Consider the following 24,687-nt stretch of genomic DNA (forward strand, 5'->3'; position numbering starts at 1 on the left):
GTCTGGTACAGATAGTCCATTATTGAACCCTGAGCCAGAACAGAGATCACACGTTTAAATGGTCGCACCACCAAGGCTTCCGATGAGAAGAGCGCCACCCAGAGGTCATTCAGGAACGCAGCCCTAAAGTGTAAGAAGGTGAGAGGAGAGACATTGTCCGTTTCAGTGATTAAACTCAACAAAACTCAAGCGGTCCTTTTTTTCTCTTTAATTAGAACATACTCTGTCTCCATTGTCTGATTTCTTCTGTTTCAAATCTATTCCATCTTTTCTCTAGTGTAGTGTGCAGTTTTGTGGTATTGAATGACAACGTTTGGATAGAAATGCATTTAGTAGAAATGAATAGCAGACATTTCCTATTCTATATTTAAAGCTCAGTGTTTCCTATCACTGAATACATCCCTGTAGGTAAACCACCAACACAGAGACAGAAGATGGAGAACTGCCTGCCACAGATGTGGATACTAGTTTCCCTGAAGCCCTCTGTAGTGTAGTTTGGGGCGGCAGGGAGCCTAGTGGTTAGAGATCCTCCGTGAGCACAGTTATGTACGTCATCCATTTCGTATGTTACGTTACGAATGTGTATGTGCTTAAGATCCCGTTCAAGCTCTTTTAATGCATGATGCTTACAAACTTGTTTCTCTTGCTGTGTCATTCTGTTTCCCTGAAGCCCTCCATAGTAGTTAGACTCGTTCCAATAGATCCTAGTGGAGTCCATAACCTCATGGTAGTTTTAGGAAATGTCAGTTTAGATGACATATTATGCCTTACCTCATTCTCAGGTCCTGCAGCCTAAGAATTGACCACTCCCACTGTTTGGGTCTACAGTCGTAGCCCAAGGTTTTGAGAATAACACATTCATTTTCACAAAGTCTGCTGCCTCAGTGTCTTTGGATATGTTTGTCAGATGTTACATTTCATAAGTGTCAAAGGCATATATTGACAATTACATGAAGTTGTCATTATTTTTCAAGACCTCTGCAATCCGCCCTGGCATGCTGTCAATTGACTTCTGGGCCACATCCTGACTGATGGCAGCCCATTCTTGCATAATCAATGCTTGGAGTATGTCAGCATTTGTGGGTTTTTGTTTGTCCACCCACCTCTTTGAGGATTGACCACAAGTTCTCAATGAGATTAAGGTCTGGGGAGTTTCCTGGCCATGGACCCAAAATATTGATGATTTGTTCCCCGAGCCACTTAGTTATCACTTTTGCCTTATGGCAAGATGCTGGAAAAAGCATTGTTCGTCACCAAACTGTTCCTGGATGGTTGGTAGAAGTTGCTCTCGGAGGATGTGTTGGTACCATTCTTTATTCATGGCTGTGTTCTTAGGCAAAATTGTGAGTGAGCCCACTCCCTTGGCTGAGAAGCAACCCCACACATGAATGGTCTCCAAAACTCTTGAACGTGCCGTCCTTGGCCAGCTCTCCCGCTATCTCTCTCAGAATGACCTTCTTAATCCAAATCAGTCAGGTTTCAAGACTAGTCATTCAACTGAGACTGCTCTTCTCTGTATCACGGAGGCGCTCCGCACTGCTAAAGCTAACTCTCTCTCCTCTGCTCTCATCCTTCTAGACCTATCGGCTGCCTTCGATACTGTGAACCATCAGATCCTCCTCTCCACCCTCTCCGAGTTGGGCATCTCCGGCGCGGCCCACGCTTGGATTGCGTCCTACCTGACAGGTCGCTTTTTCCAGGTGGCGTGGCGAGAATCCGTCTCCTCACCACGTGCTCTCACCACTGGTGTCCCCAGGGCTCTGTTCTAGGCCCTCTCCTATTCTCGCTATACACCAAGTCACTTGGCTCCATCATAACCTCACATGGTCTCTCCTATCATTGCTATGCAGACGACACACAATTAATCTTCTCCTTTCCCCCTTCTGACGACCAGGTGAAGAATCGCATCTCTGCATGTCTGGCAGACATATCAGTGTGGATGACGGATCATCACCTCAAGCTGAACCTCGGCAAGACGGAGCTGCTCTTCCTCCCGGGGAAGGACTGCCCGTTCCTTGATCTCGCCATCACGGTTGACAACTCCATTGTGTCCTCGTCCCAGAGCGCTAAGAACCTTGGCGTGATCCTGGACAACACCCTGTCGTTCTCAAATAACATCAAGGCGGTGGCCCGTTCCTGTAGGTTCATTCTACAACATCCGCAGAGTACGACCCTGCCTCACACAGGGCGCAGGTCCTAATCCAGGCACTTGTCATCTCCCGTCTGGATTACTGCAACTCCCTGCCTGTGCCATTAAACCCCTACAACTCATCCAGAACGCCGCAGCCCGTCTGGTGTTCAACCTTCCCAAGTTCTCTCACGTCACCCCGCTCCTCCGCTCTCTCCACTGGCTTCCAGTTGAAGCTCGCATCCGCTACAAGACCATGGTGCTTGCCTGGAGCTGTGAGGGGAACGGCACCTCAGTACCTCCAGGCTCTGATCAGGCCCTACACCCAAACAAGGGCACTGCGTTCATCCACCTCTGGCCTGCTCGCCTCCCTACCACTGAGGAAGTACAGTTCCCGCTCAGCCCAGTCAAAACTGTTCGCTGCTCTGGCCCCCCAATGGTGGAACAAACTCCCTCACGACGCCAGGACAGCGGAGTCAATCACCACCTTCCGGAGACACCTGAAACCCCACCTCTTTAAGGAATACCTAGGATAGGATAAAGTAATCCTTCTCACCCCCTTAAAAGACCTAGATGCACTATTGTAAAGTGGCTGTTCCACTGGATGTCATAAGGTGAAAGCACCAATTTGTAAGTCGCTCTGGATAAGAGCGTCTGCTAAATGACTTAAATGTAATGTAAATGTCTGAATGGTTTACTGTTGGCATGACACAGGACTGATGGTAGCGCTCACCTTGTCTTCTCCGGACAAGTTTTTTTCCTAATGCCCCAAACAATCGTGAAGGGGATTCATCAGAGAAAATGACTTTACCCCAGTTCTCAGCACTCCAATCCCTGTACCTTTTGCAGAATATCAGTTTGTCCCTGATGTTTTTCCTGGAGAGAAGTGGCTTCTTTGCTGCCCTTCTTGACACCAGGCCATCCTCCAAAAGTCTTCGCCTCACTGTGCGTGCAGATGCACTCACACCTGCCTGCTGCCACTCCTGAGCAAGCTCTGTACTGGTGGTGCCCCGATCCCGCAGCTGAATCAACTTTAGGAGACGGTCCTGACATTTGCTGGACTTTCTTGGGCACACTGAAGCCGCCTTCACAACAATTGAACCGCTCTCCTTGAAGTTCTTGATGATCCGATAAATGGTTGATTTAGGTGCAATCTTACTGGCAGCAATATCGGCAATATCGCCTGTGAAGCCCTTTTTGTGCAAAGCAATGACGATGGCACGTGTTTCCTTGCAGGAAACCATGGTTGACAGAGGAAGAACAATTGATTCCAAGCACCACCCTCCTTTTGAAGCTTCCATTCTGTTATTTGAACTCAATCAGCAGAGTGATCTCCAGCCTTGTCCTCATCAATTCTCACACCTGTGTTAACGAGAGAATCACTGACATGATGTCAGCTGGTCCTTTTGTGGCAGGGCTGAAATGCAGTGGAAATTTTTTTTAGCGGATTCAGTTCATTTGCATGGCAAAGAGGGACTTTGCAATTCATCTGATCACTCTTCATAACATTCTGGAGTATATGCAAATTGCCATCATACAAGCTGAGGCAGCAGACTTTGTGAAAATTAATATTTGTGTCATTCTCAAACTTTTGGCCACGACTGTATGTTTCCACTGTTTAGGTGAGGTTTTCACTGTTTGGGTGGTGATTGGCTGAGGCTGCTCTGTGGTCTCACAGGTATAGTACAACATGACTACAATAGTTCTATATTAATAAATGGGACACCATTCACCTTGCCCTGAAATCCTTTTAATGTATGTCTATAGACTGCATATTGCAAGAGTAGAGATTTGACTGCACTTCTACTGCAGTAGCTAGCTATACTGTCAGTGCTACTGGGGCAATTTTAGTTTGGAGGAAGACTGTTGTCTTCCTCCAATCTTTGGTTCAGGACTTCAGGATGCCATGTGGGGATGAGAGAGATGGTTGTTTGCTGTGCTCCTGCATGGATACTGGATGGACTGGTGTGGAACTAAAGTCACTTGATGGATTACTTTTGTGTACATTGTCCATTGAGTTTTTTTTTGTCCAAGACAAGTGTGTGAAGGAAACCACCCCTAGACTTTCCAGTAGTTACTGTTTCCCTATCATTATTAGATGATGGAAGACAGGAGTACAGGCCTTGGTAAGGTATGGAATTATCTGGTTATGTCTGCTGGGGGGAGGACCGGCTCGTGGTAATGACGGGCGGAATCAGTGGAATGGTGTCACATCAAACACATGGTTTCAATGTGTATGATGCCATTCCATTTGCTCTGTTCCGGCCATTTATTATGAGCCGTCCTCACCTCAGCAGCCTCCACTGTCGATTCAGAAATCACAGGCTTGAGTAGGAAAAGACACCATGGAGAATCTAGTCACTGTTTCATGTAGTAGTGTATTTTCACCACAGAGGGGCAGTGTTTCACTGAATGCTCCTGGGCCCTGATAGGGACATGACGTGACTGAATGTATTCTGTTATTGGATTTTGGGATTATTAATCAATTCTCGAATCTCTTACACTAATTAAAGTCAGGTTTTAGGCTTACTGTGTACATCATTATGATGGACAATGTGGTAAGGAGATCAACTCTCGAATCTCTTACACTTATTAAAGTCAGGTTTTAGGCTTACTGTGTACATCATTATGATGGACAATGTGGTAAGGAGATCAACTCTCGAATCTCTTACACTTATTAAAGTCAGGTTTTAGGCTTACTGTGTACATCATTATGATGGACAATGTGGTAAGGAGATCAACTCTCAAGCTTTTCATGAAGAAGCACACGCACACATGCAACTGCAATATTTTTATGAGCAAACAAAGGAACAATATTTCTAAGGAACAGCAATAATATTAACAATGCTAAATATAGATTTTGTACAAAAACATGACATAATGGCAGAATGGAATCGGAGAGAGAGAATGCCCCTGAGCAATACTAATTCCTTGTACAGAGGCAAACAAATGAAAGCATTCAGCAACAGACTCTAGTTGAGAAGAGTGGAGTGGGTAGAAGGGTAGAAGTTGTCCCTAACCACTGATACAGGGTCAGATCTTGTCTCCCTTGGTGGTAATGCTTGAGGGTAGGTGATACATTGTCCTATTAGGAAGCTGTCCTAGTGTGGACAGGAGCATGTCCTAGTATGGACAGGAGCATGTCCTAGTGTGGACAGGAGCATGTCTACTGAGAATAATAGTAGTAATGGACACATGGTGAATGGAGGCTATAGAGTTGCCCTTTATATCACAATAACCATGTTGGCTAGCTATTTGCAACGGTTCTACAACAGCCTGAAACTTTGTATAGCTAATAACATATCAATTAACGTCAGCACTTGTAGGATGTGTAGTCATGGTCCCCATTCTGTAAGGTCTACAGACAATGTAGCCAAGCCAGGGTGCCATGGTTGGATGAAAATGTGCTGCTATCCTAACATATTACCCACTGCAGGCTGTAAACGAACAACAGCATGTAATATTGTCATCTCAGATGAAGTCTAATAAGCATGAGAAATGTAAAAGAAAAAAAAGCCCATGGTCAGATTTTTTATTAGTCAAAAAAGCTCTGAAAAGGTTTTTCACGAAGCAAAGATACAGCGGCCACTCATAATGGTTGAAGCCAGATTATGGAGCCTGAGCTCTCCTTCACAAGTAACAGTATTGGGAACCACTGCTCTGTCAATTGCAAATCAAATGTGATGGTATTCAAAATGTAAAGACAATCCAATACAATAGTTTATATCATAGGAGGCTGCTGAGGGGAGAACGGCTCATAATCTTGGTTGGAACGGGACAAATGGAATGGTGTCAATGGCACCTGGAGACAATGGCACTTTGGGTCAGGTGAACCTTTATGTAAGAGGAGAAGGCATTGTACTGACTGTTCTAGCCTGATCTGCAGTATAGTACACACTACCATATAGGCATAGATCCATCCACAGGTTATACAGTGCCTTGCGAAAGTATTCGGCCCCCTTGAACTTTGCGACCTTTTGCCACATTTCAGGCTTCAAACATAAAGATATAAAACTGTATTTTTTTGTGAAGAATCAACAACAAGTGGGACACAATCATGAAGTGGAACGACATTTATTGGATATTTCAAACTTTTTTAACAAATCAAAAACTGCAAAAATTGGGTGTGCAAAATTATTCAGCCCCCTTAAGTTAATACTTTGTAGCGCCACCTTTTGCTGCGATTACAGCTGTAAGTCGCTTGGGGTATGTCTCTATCAGTTTTGCACATCGAGAGTGACATTTTTTCCCATTCCTCCTTGCAAAACAGCTCGAGCTCAGTGAGGTTGGATGGAGAGCATTTGTGAACAGCAGTTTTCAGTTCTTTCCACAGATTCTCGATTGGATTCAGGTCTGGACTTTGACTTGGCCATTCTAACACCTGGATATGTTTATTTTTGAACCATTCCATTGTAGATTTTGCTTTATGTTTTGGATCATTGTCTTGTTGGAAGACAAATCTCCGTCCCAGTCTCAGGTCTTTTGCAGACTTTTCTTCCAGAATGGTCCTGTATTTGGCTCCATCCATCTTCCCATCAATTTTAACCATCTTCCCTGTCCCTGCTGAATAAAAGCAGGCCCAAACCATGATGCTGCCACCACCATGTTTGGCAGTGGGGATGTTGTGTTCAGGGTGATGAGCTGTGTTGCTTTTACGCCAAACATAACGTTTTGCATTGTTGCCAAAAAGTTAAATTTTGGTTTCATCTGACCAGAGCACCTTCTTCCACATGTTTGGTGTGTCTCCCAGGTGGCTTGGGGCAAACTTTAAACAACACTTTTTATGGATATCTTTAAGAAATGACTTTCTTCTTGCCACTCTTCCATAAAGGCCAGATTTGTGCAATATACGACTGATTGTTGTCCTATGGACAGAGTCTCCCACCTCAGCTGTAGATCTCTGCAGTTCATCCAGAGTGATCATGGGCCTCTTGGCTGCATCTCTGATCAGTCTTCTCCTTGTATGAGCTGACAGTTTAGAGGGACGGCCAGGTCTTGGTAGATTTGCAGTGGTCTGATACTCCTTCCATTTCAATATTATCGCTTGCACAGTGCTCCTTGGGATGTTTAAAGCTTGGGAAATATTTTTGTATCCAAATCCGGCTTTAAACGTCTTCACAACAGTATCTCGGACCTGCCTGGTGTGTTCCTTGTTCGTCACGATGCTCTCTGCGCTTTTAACGGACCTCTGAGACTATCACAGTGCAGGTGCATTTATACGGAGACTTGATTACACACCGGTGGATTCTATTTATCATCATTAGTCATTTAGGTCAACATTGGATCATTCAGAGATCCTCACTGAACTTCTAGAGAGTTTGCTGCACTGAAAGTAAAGGGGCTGAATAATTTTGCACGCCCAATTTTTCAGTTTTTGATTTGTTAAAAAAGTTTGAAATATCCAATAAATGTTGTTCCACTTCATGATTGTGTCCCACTTGTTGTTGATTCTTCACAAAAAAATACAGTTTTATATCTTTATGTTTGAAGCCTGAAATGTGGCAAAAGGTCGCAAAGTTCAAGGGGGCCGAATACTTTCGCAAGGCACTGTACCTGTGAGATTTAGGGAGTGATGATGATGGGGAGTAGAATGAACACTGCTGCACCCCTGTAGGGGTACAATGTTTTCTAGCCCTTCTTAAATTCACATTGCTCAGACTGGAGGCCTCAGCGTGACCTCTGACCTCCCAAGGCGAGGGCACACTGGGAACGGAGAACAATTCAACGTCTATTCCACGTTGAAATGACGTGGAAACAATGTTGATTGAACTAGTGTGTGCCCAGTGGCTCCATGTGCCAGTGTGGGATAGGTTGGTGATTGTCCTGCCCTGGGCCTGCATGGGTGGCCTGGGATGAGTAGACTTGACCTCTCAGAAATAGTAGGGGTATGTGGGTGATTGTCCCGCCCTAGGCCTGGGTAGCCTGTGATGAGCTCAGCATCTCAAACACAACATGACTCGGCAAGCCTGAAGACCAGCTATAAAATGTGGGTCAGATGCAGGTCAAACAGCTGCCAAACTAAGGGTAACTATTTCAAATAATGAATCCACGATGCGGTAGAGATTTATCGGTGTTTGTAGCATGACCTGTAGTGTTTCTGACGACTGCCATTTTGAATTGTAACTGATCAGACTGTGGATTTGTTCTTTGGGCTTTGAAGAAATGATGCTTGATGGAGAAACAGATTAGCGCTGCTTAATTTACAGCAAAGAAGACCACTACAGTATTCAATACCTGCTGAAGCAAAGACTGGTCTTTCTTAATTTACAGCAAAGAAGACCACTACAGTATTCAATACCTGCTGAAGCAAAGACTGGTCTTTCTTAATTTACAGCAAAGAAGACCACTACAGTATTCAATACCTGCTGAAGCAAAGACTGGTCTTTCTTAATTAACAGCAAAGAAGACCACTACAGTATTCAATACCTGCTGAAGCAAAGACTGGTCTTTCTTAATTTACAGCAAAGAAGACCACTACAGTATTCAATACCTGCTGAAGCAAAGACTGGTCTTTCTTAATTTACAGCAAAGAAGACCACTACAGTATTCAATACCTGCTGAAGCAAAGACTGGTCTTTCTTAATTAACAGCAAAGAAGACCACTACAGTATTCAATACCTGCTGAAGCAAAGACGGTTCTTGGACATCATTCTGTAACTGCAACATAACAGCAATAGCAACAATTTATGAATGAGGTGAAACGTGACAAGGGATGGTTTCAAATAGGACTGGACAATAGGATTGAAAAATGCATTGTCTTTGCTATCTAAACTATCAAACAGTTCTATTCAGCTTGGAGGAAAAATTAATTAAATTATTCTCAACCACGACATGACAATGTTGACTTGACAATTACAGCACACATTGGAGTCTATACAGTCTAGCAGCAGTTTGGTTAGTGATTAGCCTTGGTCGATGCCGTGCTAATAGCATCAATATAACAAAATGTCAGCATTCATCTCTGTAGTAGGACTCTGCACCCTTACTGGTCATGTGACCCGACCAAGAAACACTCTGGGCTAGAATTATAATTTGGGCCCTGAGTTTTTCTGGTGAGGTCACCTGGTACCCATATTGGGTACAATATCTACTCATTCTACACTTCTACTAATCATGGCCTTGGACAAATAAAACACTGTGTACAGTACACACACACACACGTGTACATTTACTCTCACACACACACACACACACAGAGAGAGAGAAACTGTTCAATTACATAGTAAGGGTGCATTCATAGTTATCGGGGGACTTCATACAGTCATCATTAGGTCATGTGATTCCAACTCTGTAACTCTGTTCAGCTGTGCCCTGTAGGTCCATGACTCACTGATGAATATTTGTCCACAGCAAATATGTGTCTTTCTGAGGTTAAAAAAAACGACTAAGGTCAACCATAATGTTAAACCGACTTTACGGAGTCCATATTTGGACAGTATAAGTCTCAGCAGGACTTGTGCCAGCAAATTAACCATGTGGGATATCATGTGTTTTTATGTCATTTCAGAGTAGTCCCAGTATCTCTACTGTTCCTCCTCTCTCTGTAGTAAGTCATTAGATAACCAAACTACACCTTGGTGTAGTGATCCAGAGGTGATGTGGCCTGCTGCTCACTGTTGTGTTAAGTAATACAGTATCTAAGAATAGAGGCATGTTACTAATTCCACATTCTGCCCACCATTTTGGACACAATCTTTGTAAACAGACAATATGCACACAGTGAGTCTGCTATAGTCCTAGTCTCACTTTGGCATACTTCCTACGTCCTAGTCTGCTATTTATCTTGGCTACAGGACAATGTGACAAAGACTGATTGAGGTGGTGGTTCACCCTGCTTGTGTAAACATATGTGCAGGGAATCCTTGTTCTCCATGGTTAAGTCTTGTCTGCTGTCAATCAGTAACCGTAGGTAACAGTCTGGGACATGTCAAAATGCTCTGCAGCGGAAAACGCATGTTTCTTATTAGACAATTTCAGGTTGCACTTCCCGGTTTCAGTCCCTTTTCTTCCGTTTGGGGCCTAATGAACACAACCCTGTTCTGCTCCTCACATGATCCTGTCACTGTCCACCAGTGTCAATACACTCAGTACACATCTTCAGCTTTCCACCCAAACACCAGAGAGCCGTCACAACTACAGTTTATGTTCTCTCCTTTATGAAGATATCACAATGTATGGGTTTTACGACCAGGAAAACCCAATGTCATGTCATTGTATGTCTTTTGAGAACGTAAAGGGAGAGTTGGTAAACAGAGATATGAGACATAAAGAACATGATAACAGCCGTTGAAGAGCAGACACCATGAGGGCTTAGTTCCTTTGGCATTTTTTTCATCTCGTCCACTGGGAGAAGAAAATGCTTACAAAATATCACACCATGAGATCAACTACAATCACTCTCCCTATGTGAGCTGTTCATAGGGTATGATAACAGGTCAGGATGACCGATTCCACCTGCAGAAACACGTGTGTGTTTGTTTCTCTGTGTGTGTGTGTGTGTGTGTGTGTGTGTGTGCGTTTTGTTAGTTTATTTGTTTGTGTGTGATGAGCTTGTGAGGTTGAGGGAGAGTTGATGTGAAATCAAAGATGTCTGTATAGATCACACATAAGGGATGCATTAGAATTAACAAGCTTCAAATGCTGGTCTGCAGGTCTCCATTGAGCAGCGTGCTTTGAGTCTCCGTGGGGTCATTCATCATGCGCGACTTGTCCTGCTTGCTGTCGCTGCGCTCAATCACATCCAGCCCGCCCACCTTCTTCCGACACAGAACGTTCTGGAAGCTCTTCTTGAAGTTCTCCGACAGGAACGCGTAAAGGATAGGGTTCGCACACGAGTTAGCGTAACCCAGGACCACCACGAAGGCAAAGGTGCTTCTCAGGAAGGGCGTGGTGGAGATGGTTCCTGTCACCGACGTCACATTGAAGACATAGAAGGGCAGCCAGCAGAAGACGAACACGGCAACCACGATGGACACCATGCGGGTTACCTTCCTCTCCGAGCGCTTCCTCTTAGTGGACCCGACACGGATCCCTGACGACTTCACCTAAAAAATGATAGATTTTATTTGTATAGCAATCTTTAAAAAAAAAACATTAATATTAGAAGACCCGACACAGATTTCTGACGACTTCACTTTAATAGTAGTAATAATTATAGATTTTATCTGTATAGCCCACTTTAAAATATAGGTAAATATAGCGCTACATTTCAAGGCACTTCACCGCACAGGCAAAAACAAAAGAAGAAAAGGATAGATTAAAGTAGACATACTGTGCTACCATTACAACATACGATAGGTCACAACATACGATAGGTCACAACAATTTAGTCAGGATGAAATGAAAATAGAAGTATAGAAAGATGGCAGTAGTCAGTCTCATCTATGTAGGTCCGCCTTGGTCTCAGGAGGTGACACTGATTATGTCCTAATATGGACACCGTAGTGGTGGCAGAACGATGTAAAACAAGTATGACCTTAATGATGATGGTGAGGTAACACAGGCAGATGACCATGAGACTGACCTTGATGATGATGAGAAGGTAACACAGGCAGATGACCATGAGACTGACCATGATGATGATGGTGAGGTAACACAGGCAGGTGACCATGAGACTGACCTTGATGATGATGAGAAGGTAACACAGGCAGATGACCACAGGACCATGATGATGATGACAGGCAGGTGACCATGAGACTGACCTTGATGATGATGAGAAGGTAACACAGGCAGATGACCATGAGACTGACCTTGATGATGATGAGAAGGTAACACAGGCAGATGACCATGAGACTGACCTTGATGATGATGAGAAGGTAACACAGGCAGATGACCATGAGACTGACCTTGATGATGATGAGAAGGTAACACAGGCAGATGACCATGAGACTGACCTTAAGGATGATGGTGAGGTAACACAGGCAGGTGACCATGAGACTGACCTTAATGATGATGGTGAGGTAACACAGGCAGGTGACCATGAGACTGACCTTGATGATGATGAGAAGGTAACACAGGCAGATGACCATGAGACTGACCTTGATGATGATGAGAAGGTAACACAGGCAGATGACCATGAGACTGACCTTGATGATGAGAAGGTAACACAGGCAGATGACCATGAGACTGACCTTGATGATGATGAGAAGGTAACACAGGCAGATGACCATGAGACTGACCTTGATGATGATGAGTAACAAGGTGAATGAGACTGACCAGGCAGATGACCATGAGACTGACCTTGATGATGATGAGAAGGTAACACAGGCAGATGACCATGAGACTGACCAGGCAGATGATGATGATGATGAGGTAACACAGGCAGATGACCATGAGACTGACCTTAATGATGATGGTGAGGTAACACAGGCAGGTGACCATGAGACTGACCTTAATGATGATGGTGAGGTAACACAGGCAGATGACCATGAGACTGACCTTGATGATGATGAGAAGGTAACACAGAAGATGACCATAACACAGGCAGATGACCATGAGGAGATGACCATGAGACTGATGATGATGATGGTGAGGTAACACAGGCAGATGACCATGAGACTGACCTTGATGATGATGAGAAGCTAACACAGGCAGATGACCATGAGACTGACCTTGATGATGATGAGAAGGTAACACAGGCAGATGACCATGAGACTGACCATGATGATGATGGTGAGGTAACACAGGCAGATGACCATGAGACTGACCTTGATGATGATGAGAAGGTAACACAGGCAGATGACCATGAGACTGACCTTGATGATGATGAGAAGGTAACACAGGCAGATGACCATGAGACTGACCTTGATGATGATGAGAAGGTAACACAGGCAGATGACCATGAGACTGACCTTGATGATGATGATGAAGGTAAACAGGCAGATGACAGGCAGATGACCTTGATGATGATGACAGGCAAATGACCATGAGACTGACCTTGATGATGATGAGAAGGTAACACAGGCAAATGACCATGAGACTGACCTTGATGATGATGAGAAGGTAACACAGGCAGATGACCATGAGCGGGAGGAAGAAACCCAGAACGAAGGTGTAGAACATGAAGGCGGTGTAGTAGGCCTCCTCAGGCTCCGGCCACACGATGGTACAGAAGCAACTGTTGTGCTTGGTGATTAAACCGCTGTAGATTATGATCGGCAGGTTGACCAGGAGTGACACCCCCCACACCGCCAGGTTGATGGTCTTGGCCATACGTGGCTTGCGCCACTTGGTGGACCGGATGGGGTGCACAACGGCCAGGTAGCGGTCGATGCTCATGACCATAAGGCAGAAGATGGAGGTGAACTGGTTGAGTGAGTCCACGGTCATGACCACGCGGCACAGCACCGCACCGAACGGCCAGTGGACCAGCGCCAGCTGAATGGCGATGAACGGTAACCCCAACATGAACAGAACATCTGCGACTGCCAAATTCATGATGTAAATATTCGTGACCGTCTTCATCTTGGCGTAGCGCAGGATGACGTAGATCACAAGGGCGTTGCCACAGAGACCGATACCACACACCAGGAAGTAGAGGAAGGTGATGACCATGGTGCTGGTCTGGTTGAACGTGTTGTCGCCCGTATAGGTACCATTGGGTTCCGTTGACTCGTTGCCCAGAATAAAGCTGTCGTACATCAGGGGTTCTTCGGTTAGGTTGGGGAGCGAGGAGGGGAACACCCAGGAGTCCATGGTGGCACTGGTTCCTCAATGTCTCTCAGATATCCAAGCAACTCGGACTATGACATCCCACCTGCATGGATGGAAGAAAATAACAGAATCAATGTGGTGCCTCTCAGAATCAATGTGGTGCCTCTCAGAATCAATGTGGCCTCTCGCTCTCTCTGTCTCTGTCTCAGTCTCTTTCTCTAGAGAACAAACATTTTTGAAAGGCCTCACAAAATATAACAGCACACAGTTACTAAATATAAATGTACATTTACTCTCTGTTCCCCTCCCCCTCAGATGTTCATTGTTTCTAATCTTACTTTATTTTGTCCCTAATGAACCTCAAAGAACATTGCAGTTCTTGTTTTTCTAAGTTGAGGTTACTTGGGGTATATTGTTTTGGATTTCCAAGTCCCTCTGTTTAGCACCATTTTTGTCCAAGCTCGGCTTAAACACGTTTGATAATATTAGCTTATTATATTAGCAATAACTAGAGGTGGGAAAAGTATCCAATTGTCATACTTGAGTAAAAGTAAAGATACCTTAATAGAAAATGACTCAAGTGAAAGTCACCCAATGAAATATTACTTGAGTTAAAGTCTAAAAGTATTTGGTTATAAATATACTTACGTAGGAAGAGTAAATGTAATTGCTCAAATATACTTAAAAGTATAAGTTATCTCAAATTCCTTATATTATTAAACAGGCATCATTTTGTTTTTTTCTGGATAACCAGGGTCACACTCCAAGACAGACATCATTTACAAACAAAGCATGTGTGTTTAGTGAGTCTGCCAGATCAGGGGCAGTAGGGATGACCAGGGATGTTCTTTTGATGAGTGTGGGAATTGTTCTGTCCTGCTAAGCATTCAAAATGCAATGAGTACTTTTGGGTTTCATGGAGTAAAAAGTACATTATTTTCTTTAGGAATGTAGTTAAGTAAAAGTAGTCAAAAATATAAATAGTCAAGTACAGATACCTTAAAGAACTACTTAAGTAGTACTTTAAAGTAGTTTTACTTGAGTACTTTACACCACTGACTATAACAATATGAAGACTATTGTGATTGTCTACAAATGCTTAAGTGTAGACTGTAGCATAACTAAAAGTGATTGTCTTTCCAGACAATGCAGGTAATTCTGCCCCCCTCAGCTCCGAGGACGGCACATGCTGTTGACCTAATTGATTAGGATTTTAATGAGTGTGCCACGCTTGTGCTGTTGCAATAAAACTATGCTCATCACAGACTACTGTAATAATAATCTGTCTCAAACCAGGAAGAGATGGGATGAAACCACACAGACAGGCAGACCTGGTTTAAATACTACTTGAAATACTTTACCTGGGCTTGATTGAGCTTGCCTGGCGTAATGGAACCAATGAAATAGTCCCAGAACTGTAAACCCCACACCTCTGGCACTCCAGACAGACTCAATCAAACACTCAAAGAACACATACTATTTAAACCCAGGTCTGGCACACAGGGCAGCTTTCTCTCCCCTACCTCCAATGCATTGGGTATATATTTACTAATGTCCTTATGTAACTTGGTAACCACTGTGTAACCTGTGTTACAGTCACACTTCATTGGTTCCTGGGGCCTCATTTGTAAACCCTGCATACATAAATAATCGTTGACAGTATGGGCAGGCTACAGTATTGACGTGCAATAGGAGCGCGACATCATTACCTATTTCATCTCAGAGCCTATACCAAGGCTGGACATACAGTATAAACCCAATAATCTGTTGATAAACTAAATATTGAACAACAATTTGTCATTTGCATGCAGTGGCCAAATGGCAATAGTTCCACATTATACAGGAAATAAGGGACGTTATTGTCACTATAAAAGGTGAATGGAGGCGTCTTCCAGGCAGAGTTTTAATGCTCGTTCAGGCGCACACAGTTTTATGACAGGCCTGATGTATAACGGGAAACATGCAATGTATGGCTTGTGCACGTTCATACATCTCAATATTATTGTAAGTGCACAGACTTTTCAGAAATGGCATATGCAGAAATTGAGTGTGAAATGTACATAACATTATAAATGAGGACCCTGGCCCTGGAGGTGTCTGTTGAGAGAGAGACTCTTGGTTGGCTGGTTCAGCTGCAGCCTCTGTCTACAGTCAGCCTGTGGTAATCAGTACTGGGTAAGCCCCATGATTTTCGAAAATTGATGGGGATGGACCTATATCCTGTCCACGAATGCATAGGCATCATGCTCCATTAAAGCCCATTAACCGAGGGCACATGTCCCCTGATTTGGATCCCATTTGGGATCAAATATACAGAGCCTTCAGAAAGTATTCAAACCCTTTGACTTTTTCCACATTTTCTTGTGTTACAGCCTGAATATAAAATTGATTAAATGTAGGTTTCTTTTTACAAATGAAAGCTCAAATGTCTTGAGTCAATAAGTATTCAACCCGTTTGTTATGGCAAAAAAAAGCAGGCATTGAATATCCCTTTGAGCATGGTGACGTCATTAATTACACTGTGGAGGGTGTATCTATACACCCAGTCACTACAAAGATACAGGCGTCCATCCTAACTCTGTTGCCAGAGAGGAAGAAACCGCTCAGGGATTTCACCATGAGGCCAATCGTGACTTTAAAACAGTTACAGAGTTTAATGGCTGTGATAGGAGAAAACTGAAGATGGATCAACAACATTGTAGTTACCAACATAACACATCACAGAGTATCACTTCATATTTTCAAGCATGGTGTGGCTGCATCATGTAATGGGTATGCTTGTCATCGTCAAGGACTAGGGAGTTTTTTTAGGATAAAAATAAACAGAATAGAGCTAAGCACAGGCAAAATTCTAGTGGAAAACCTACAGGCCAAATATACACTGCCGTTGCCTATCAAAATGACATTGAATGTTCCTGAGTGGTCTAGTTACAGTTTAGACTTAAATTGGCTTGAAAATCTATGGCAAGACTTGGAAATGGCTGTCTAGCAAGGATCAACTACCAACTTCACAGAACTTAAAAAATAATAATGTGCAAATGTTGAACAATCCAGGTGTGCAAAGCTCTTAGAGACTTACCCAGAAAGACTCACTGCTGTAATCGCTCTTAGAGACTTACCCAGAAAGACTCACTGCTGTAATCGCTCTTAGAGACTTACCCAGAAAGACTCACTGCTGTAATCGCTCTTAGAGACTTACCCAGAAAGACTCACTGCTGTAATCGCTCTTAGAGACTTACCCAGAAAGACTCACTGCTGTAATCGCTCTTAGAGACTTACCCAGAAAGACTCACTGCTGTAATCGCTCTTAGAGACTTACCCAGAAAGACTCACTGCTGTAATCGCTCTTAGAGACTTACCCAGAAAGACTCACTGCTGTAATCGCTCTTATAGACTTACCCAGAAAGACTCACTGCTGTAATCGCTCTTAGAGACTTACCCAGAAAGACTCACTGCTGTAAATGTTGGAATTGTTCTTCCACTTTGACATTAAAGAGTATCTTTTGTAGATCATTGACAATAAATGACAATTTATTCCATTTGAATCCCACTTTGTAACAATACAAGTCAAGGGGTTTGAATACTTTCCGAAGGCCACTGTACAATTGATTGTTTCACAGAGAATACGTATAAATATATTGAATTGGGCCACATCACTGCCCACACAAAAACATTAGTGAGGGACTTGAGTCATGACATCTCTGTAGGAGGGCCCAGCTGTTTATGCACTCCGTCATTGGTTTCAGAGCATGTTGGGTACTTCTTTTACCATTCAGCCTTAAAGGCCCTTATCAAGTGTAATCACACAACAGATTAAAAGCTGCAACAGTAGGGCCCTGGTGTGTGTATGGAGAACTCCCCTTGGAATTCTCTCTCCTTTTAAATACAAAATGGAACAGCTTCAGTTCTGCCTTTTATCATAAGTCTGAGTACAGGTTTCCAGCTAATTTATGTTGTCATGTCTGCTAGTCTAGCACACTGCAACACACACACATATGCACATACACACACACATATGTTTTTATATATGTTTTTTATTTAACCTTTATTTAACCAGGTAGGCCAGTTGAGAACACCTTTATTTAACCAGGTAGGCCAGTTGAGAACACCTTTATTTAACCAGGTAGGCCAGTTGAGAACACCTTTATTTAACCAGGTAGGCCAGTTGAGAACACCTTTATTTAACCAGGTAGGCCAGTTGAGAACACCTTTATTTAACCAGGTAGGCCAGTTGAGAACACCTTTATTTAACCAGGTAGGCCAGTTGAGAACACCTTTATTTAACCAGGTAGGCCAGTTGAGAACACCTTTATTTAACCAGGTAGGCCAGTTGAGAACACCTTTATTTAACCAGGTAGGCCAGTTGAGAACACCTTTATTTAACCAGGTAGGCCAGTTGAGAACACCTTTATTTAACCAGGTAGGCCAGTTGAGAACACCTTTATTTAACCAGGTAGGCTAGTTGAGAATAAGTTCTCATTTACAACTGTGACCTGGCCAAGATAAAGCAAAGCAGTTCGACACAAACAACAACACAGAGTTACACATGGAATAAACAAACATAGAGTCAATAATAGGAAAATCTATATACAGCATGTGCAAATGAGGTAGGATAAGAGAGGTAGTAAGGCAATAAATAGGCTATGGTGGCGAAGTAATTTCAATATAGCAATTAAACACTGGAATGGTAGGATATGCAGAAGATGAATGTGCAAGTAGTGATACTGGGGTGCAAAGGAGCAAGATAAATAAATAAATACAGTATGGGGAGGAGGTAGATTGGATGGCCTATTTACAGATGAGCTATGTGCAGTGATCTGTGAGCTGCTCTGACAGCTGGTTCTTGAAGCTAGTGAGGGAGGTAAGAGTCTCCAGCTTTAAAGATTCTTGCAGTTCGTTCCAGTCATTGGCACACACACATGTATGCATGGACACAGACACACACACACACACACACGTACGTACACACACACATACCATAGGGAAGGCATTCAGTCAACTCCCCAGTCACAGCCCCCTTCCTGAGAAGTGCTTGTCCTTCACTTGATACTAGACTATAGTCTTCCCTCAGTAAATAACAACCCAAAGGTTACTCCTCTACACTGTTATAGAAAACGTGTATTTATTAGGGGGTGGGAATGAATGCAAATTAGTATGTAAATGATTCCCGCCTATGTAATTGAAAGAAAGGAAGGACTGCGGCACCAAAATCAGTGAGCCGTGACAGAGTCAAATTAGAGTGCAGTTCGGTGTCAGCACGTAGTGGGAGGGATGCCCCCTGCCAACCTGAGATAATATCAACATCATAACATGTTTCATTATGCCAGTTTGTCATTGCACCTCCTGCACAGTGAAAGCTGCCTCGGAGGCGTCTGAGATATGGGTATTGTTGTGCTAAATAAGCAACACCAGATACGAGGGAGGAGGGAGGGGTATTTGGGATGTTGAAAACAAAACAGTAAAACAGATGATGACATTGCCTGGGCCACGTGTCCATGTGTTAGTCCCAAATAGAACCCTATTCCCTCCCTTTGTGCTGCACTACTTTGACCAGGGCCCATAGTGTCCACTGCCCATAGGGTGTCCACTGCCCATAGGGTGTCCACAGCCCATAGAGTGGCATTTGGGGCGCAGACCGTGGGGTCAGGTCCACGCTAGCTGACACCCACATAGCGGTTGTTTGGCAGTGTCAGAGGTGGAATTGCATTAGAGCCGTCAAATCCACAAGCAGCTCCCGGCATTATCCCTAAAGCATTATCCCTAAAGCATGATACACAAAGCACGATACACAAAGCATTATCCCTCAAGCATTATCCCTAAAGCACTATCCATAAAGCATTATACCTAAAGCATTATCCCTAAAGCATCATACCTAAAGCATTATCCCTAAAGCATTATCCCTAAAGTGTCATACCTAAAGCATTATCCCTAAAGCATTATACCTAAAGCATTATGCATAAAGCATTATACATAAAACATTATACCCAAAGCATTATCCATAAAGCATTATCCCTAAAGCATTATCTCTAAAGCATTATACCTAAAGCATTATCCATAAAGCATTGTCCCTAAAGCATTATCCATATGGCATTATCCCCAAAGCATTATCCATAAAGCATAATCCACAAAGCATTATCCCTGAAGCATACTCCATAAAGCATTATCCCTAAAGCATTATGCCTGGAGCGTTATACCTAAAGCATTATCCACTAAGCATTATCCCTGAAGCGTTATACCTAAAGCGTTATCCCTAAAGCGTTATCCCCGAGGCATTATCCATAAAACATTATACCTAAAGCATTATCCCTAAAGCGTTATACCTCAAGCATGATCCCTACAGCATTATCCCTAAAGCATTATCCATAAAGCATTATCCCTAAAGGCATAATCCATAAAGCGTTATCCCTAAAGCATTATGCCTGGAGCGTTATACCTAAAGCATTATCCCGATGCATTATCCCTGAAGCATTATCCCTAAAGCATTATCCCTGGGGAATTATCCCTGAAGCATTATCCCTGAAGCATTATACATAAAGCGACAGTCGCATTAGAAGAAATCCAGCCTTGTAAGAAAACCTTGATTAGGCTGATAGAAATCCTCATTATTTTGTTTAATGAAAAGCTAGCTCGTCACTTACCGTGCCAGAGACAAAGAGAGTAGCCTAACAACTGAAACGGTTGCTATCATTGCACTAAATTCACAACACTACTATACACTGAAGCATTTCGCTACACTGGCAATAACATCTGCTAGATATGTGTATGTGACAAATAAACATTTTATTTGATGTGTACAAAACATTAGGAACAGCTGCTCTTTCCATGACATCGACTGACCAGGTGAAGCCAGGTAAAAGCTATGATCCCTTATTGATGTCACTTCTTAAATCCACTTCAATCAGTGTCAATGAAGGGGAGGGGACAGGTTAAAGAAGGATTTTTAAGCCTGTGTCAAGAACTGCAATACTGCTCGTTTTTTCACTCTCAACTGACACAACTGCGGGAAGCATTGGAGTCAGCATGGGCCAGCATCCGGGTGGAATGCTTTCAACACCTCGAAGAGTGCCCCACCAAATTGAGGCTGTTCTGAAGGCAAAGGGGGTGCAACTCAATATTAGCACGGTGTTCCTACTGTTTTGTACACTCAGTGTAATTACCTATTATATCCCGCATCCCGAATGGGACCCTATTACCTACATAGTGCACCACTTTTGACCAGGACCCATAGGAAATAGGAAGCCATTTCAGATGCATGATGCAACATGTTTGCTCCATGCTTAGATGTACATTTTGGACTTGTTGAAATGAAGTTGGTGGGTTGACGTTGGCTCCTGAACTATGAATAGATGCACTGTACAGTATGTATTGAATGCAACATTGAGCAATTCGTCAACAAGTGGTTCAGTCTCAGTAGTCTGGATCTAAGCCTAGTGGTAGAATTGAAATATATAATGTAATAGAATAAAATGAAATAGAATAGAATATAGAGAAGAATAGACTAGAAGAGCTCCTGTGGGTTGTTTAGAAACCTGATTCATTGTTCTGCCAGATTACTTCCCTCTGTCTTCTCAGGCACTGCCTCAATAGAATAGACAGCATGTGGGCTGATTGGCACCTGATAGAAAAAGAGGCTGAAATACGGGATGCAAATACAGCTGTCTGTCGGTCCCGAGCTCATTGGTGTGGAAAACTGTGAGGGGCCCAGTTGAAACAATGTTGATAGTTCACTAGTGGACTGGACCCATAAATTAGAGTCCCCCCCCCCCCCCCCCCTGTAATTCACACACTGCCAAGGACTGTAAAACTGCGACCTGATACGTCTCTGCTTGGCACTCAGCATTAAGGAGATATGGAGGTATGAGATTTCGGGTAAGGCCCAGCCATAGACTAGCATCCTGTCCATGAGGTTACTCAAGCTGCCTCACGCTACAGAAGCAGGAGATAGGCTCTTGTTCCAAGGCGTTCTGGGTCAGCTCGCATAAACCAAGGCTGTCTTAATGCTTTACAGTGTATTGATTTAGAATATAATAAAATAGAATGTGTGGGCTGAACCTGCACCTGATAGATTGAAATCTTGTTCCGAAACATTACTCCTGTATCTCTTCAGGCTCAATGCTTTATATTGCTTTGGTTTAGAATATAATATAATAGATCTCTGTTCAGGCACCTGATAGATTGTCTGCTAGTTTACACCACTTTCTCTTCACTGGCTGGGTCAACGCTTTACATTGCTTTGGTTTAGAATAGACCACATGAGTGCTGTTCAGGCACTACCTGACAGATTTCTGCTTTGTTCTGACAGTTTACTCTGCTCTGTCTTTTGAAGCACTGGATCCTTACATGTTATTCTCATTTTTTTTTAATTTAATTTGACCTTTATTTAACTTGGAAAATCAGTTAAGAACAAATTCTTATGTACAACCACAGCCTAGGAACAGTGGGTTAACTGCCTTGTTTATGGGCAGAATGACAGATCTTTACCCTGTCAGCTCAGGGGATTTGATCTAGCAACCTTTCAGTTACTGGCCCAAACCTCTAACCACTAGGCTACCTGCCGCCCCTTATGTCGTATTCTAACTCAACGCACCATAGAGCACTGGCACGATGCACCTGATAGCCTGCCGTCTTGTTCTGCCAGTTTACTCCGCTCTGTCTTTTCAGGCACACAGTGACTCTGTCACCAACGTTTAGCGCAGTGATTTAAAGGGCTGTGTGGGAAATCTGGAGTAGACGATAAGGAGCTACTCATCTGTTTGTTCTTGCAGCAACAGACCCTGTTGAGCCGATGATCAGAACATTCAAATCCACGTTTCCGATGTGATCACAGAGTGGTCGGGGATTGGAACCATCAAAATTGAAATACGCGCAACATGAGAGTTAATCCAATGACAGTTATCTGATAAAATAGTGTCATAAATCACTCAGTCTATGAATGTGACAATACATTTGAGAAACTAAATAGAGTAAAGCGATAGTAGGATTTGAGGCCTAAATATGTAATCAACATTTCAATAACATCAACACACATGATTTCCCTTGTGTTTCTTTACCATGATGACTGAATAAGAATTATAGACTAGATCATTTTTTCATACACCTAAATTGACAGAAAATGTCAGTTGGAAAATTGTAAGACCCGATATAACATTGCATTTAGATAATGACACATTTCTATATTTTCCTTACCTTTAAAATCGATTAAATATAATCCAATGTAAAACTTTATTCCGTTTATCTGAGTTCAATGGGTCTTCATTTCCCACCATGAAACATTCTCAAACACCTCTCCAATACGTTCAGCCGAAACGAGGTTTGACAGCTCTGCCATTTGAATTCACCTTTCAAAATAAACAACCTTTGATCATTTGCCATCATGCTGAAATAAGTTAGAAAAAAGATCGAGATCATTGAAAATATGTCTACGCAAGAAAAGTAATAAATGTATGTGGCACGACTCTGTGCGTCTGGCTACATGGTAAGGTGCGCACAGAGAATGCCTTGAGTGAAAAGAGCCGGATAGAGTGCAGATGCCGAGCGCGCGCAGCTTGTATTAGCTACTCACAGCTTGTAATGACAGACACCGGGTAGAGACCTCGTACAGGGCTGTTGCTGCTGCTTGCTACTGTTCTCCAGCCCGAAACACAGATGGAGTTACTGGTCCATTATTTCCCCGTTCCTTCTCCGTTTCCTCCCATTTAATAAAATAAAGGCATGCGGTAACCTCGTTGTCACCGGGCTATTACGTTAGGACTGAGCCAGCACACTACGAAAAGATGAAGGTGGTTAGTGAGCTGAAGCCTTGTTTACCTCCGGTCTTCATTTGAGTTGTGAGATTAAACATAATTATTGGAAATTATTTATTGATTATAGGCGTATATATCATCAAGTAAATCTATTGACCAAATGTATTGAAAATGATAGTCGTTATGTTAGCATAATTACTAGAGCTAAATTATGCCAGATACCTCTTGTATTTTTGCTGTGCAGCCTATGACAAACATACTGTTCATTCGAACTGGATTGTGAAAGTAGCCAACCAGTAGCCAACCAGTGGGGTAGTGGAGGGGACATTAGACACCATACCAGCGTCACACATAGCTTTGTGTGGATGAGAACCAAGTTATTCAAACAGTTGCGTTTACCCTTCGGTTCATCGACAGCTTCCAATCGCAAAGAAAGACAAAACAACATGCAGCAGACAGACAACCGTTATCTTTGGCATAAAAAGATCTGCAAACACTGTTCTGCCTGCCGTCATGCTGACCTGTTGCACTCCCATGAGCATAGATTGTTATGCAGACCTGGGTTCAAATACTATTCGAAATCATTTAAAATACTCCAGGGCTTGATTAAGCTTGTCTGACACAATGGAACCAATAGAAAGTCCCCCAAAATTCAAAACTCTTGGAAGGCAGAAAAAAAGCAAAAAAAAAGGTAAGTGTTAAAACATATTTGTAATAGTATTTGAACCCTGGTATGAAACTGTGTGGAACAAGAATGATTGTGTAACAGATTAAACTACCATGTCCTTTCCTCTAATGTTTTGTGACCAGGGGGAAGAGTCAAAGTGAGTCCCAAATAGCACCCTATTCACATAGCCGCGGGAAGTAGGGTTGCTGCGGGTGCTGCGGGACCCCTGAAAAATCTGAATATATAAATATATATATTATGATAATTTTTTTCTCTCACAAAAGTAGTGCACTGCGCCTTTACTAGTCCTGTATTAAAGGATCAATATAGCTGTCTGTAGCGTTCTTACTTGCTGTAGCGTTCTGACTTACGTCATTGGGGCTGCTGGCACTCTTTGGACATGATCCTTGCCATCCTACAGAGTGTAAGCCAGTCAGCGGACATTCGGGGGGGTTGTATCTGTGACACTGCAGATAAAAGCCATGGCTGTGTGTGTC

The 24,687-nt window shown here is 43.1% G+C and overlaps 1 protein-coding gene across 1 annotated transcript; it reads right to left on the reverse strand.

The window, feature by feature from the left end:
- Nucleotides 1-4,904: 4,904 nt before the first annotated feature.
- LOC115117002 (somatostatin receptor type 2-like) lies at nt 4,905-23,782 on the reverse strand. Its single transcript, XM_065010633.1, has 3 exons — nt 22,967-23,782; nt 13,112-13,883; nt 4,905-11,172 (listed from the first exon to the last, which is right to left on the reverse strand). The coding sequence occupies exons 2-3, from the start codon at nt 13,820-13,822 to the stop codon at nt 10,762-10,764; spliced, it is 1,122 nt and encodes a 373-aa protein (XP_064866705.1). The 5' UTR covers nt 13,823-13,883; nt 22,967-23,782; the 3' UTR covers nt 4,905-10,761.
- Nucleotides 23,783-24,687: the final 905 nt, after the last annotated feature.

The sequence above is a fragment of the Oncorhynchus nerka genome, linkage group LG26 (assembly GCF_034236695.1).
Source record: "Oncorhynchus nerka isolate Pitt River linkage group LG26, Oner_Uvic_2.0, whole genome shotgun sequence".
Lineage (NCBI taxonomy): Eukaryota > Metazoa > Chordata > Actinopteri > Salmoniformes > Salmonidae > Oncorhynchus > Oncorhynchus nerka.

Excerpts from the sequence above, each read along its gene's own strand:
- LOC115117002 (XM_065010633.1), bottom strand. The coding sequence starts at position 13,822 with ATGGACTCCTGGGTGTTCCCCTCCTCGCTCCCCAACCTAACCGAAGAA. Across the intron at positions 11,173-13,111 it reads ACCTTCTCATCATCATCAAG|GTGAAGTCGTCAGGGATCCG; the intron begins GTCAGTCTCATG and ends ATCATTTTTTAG.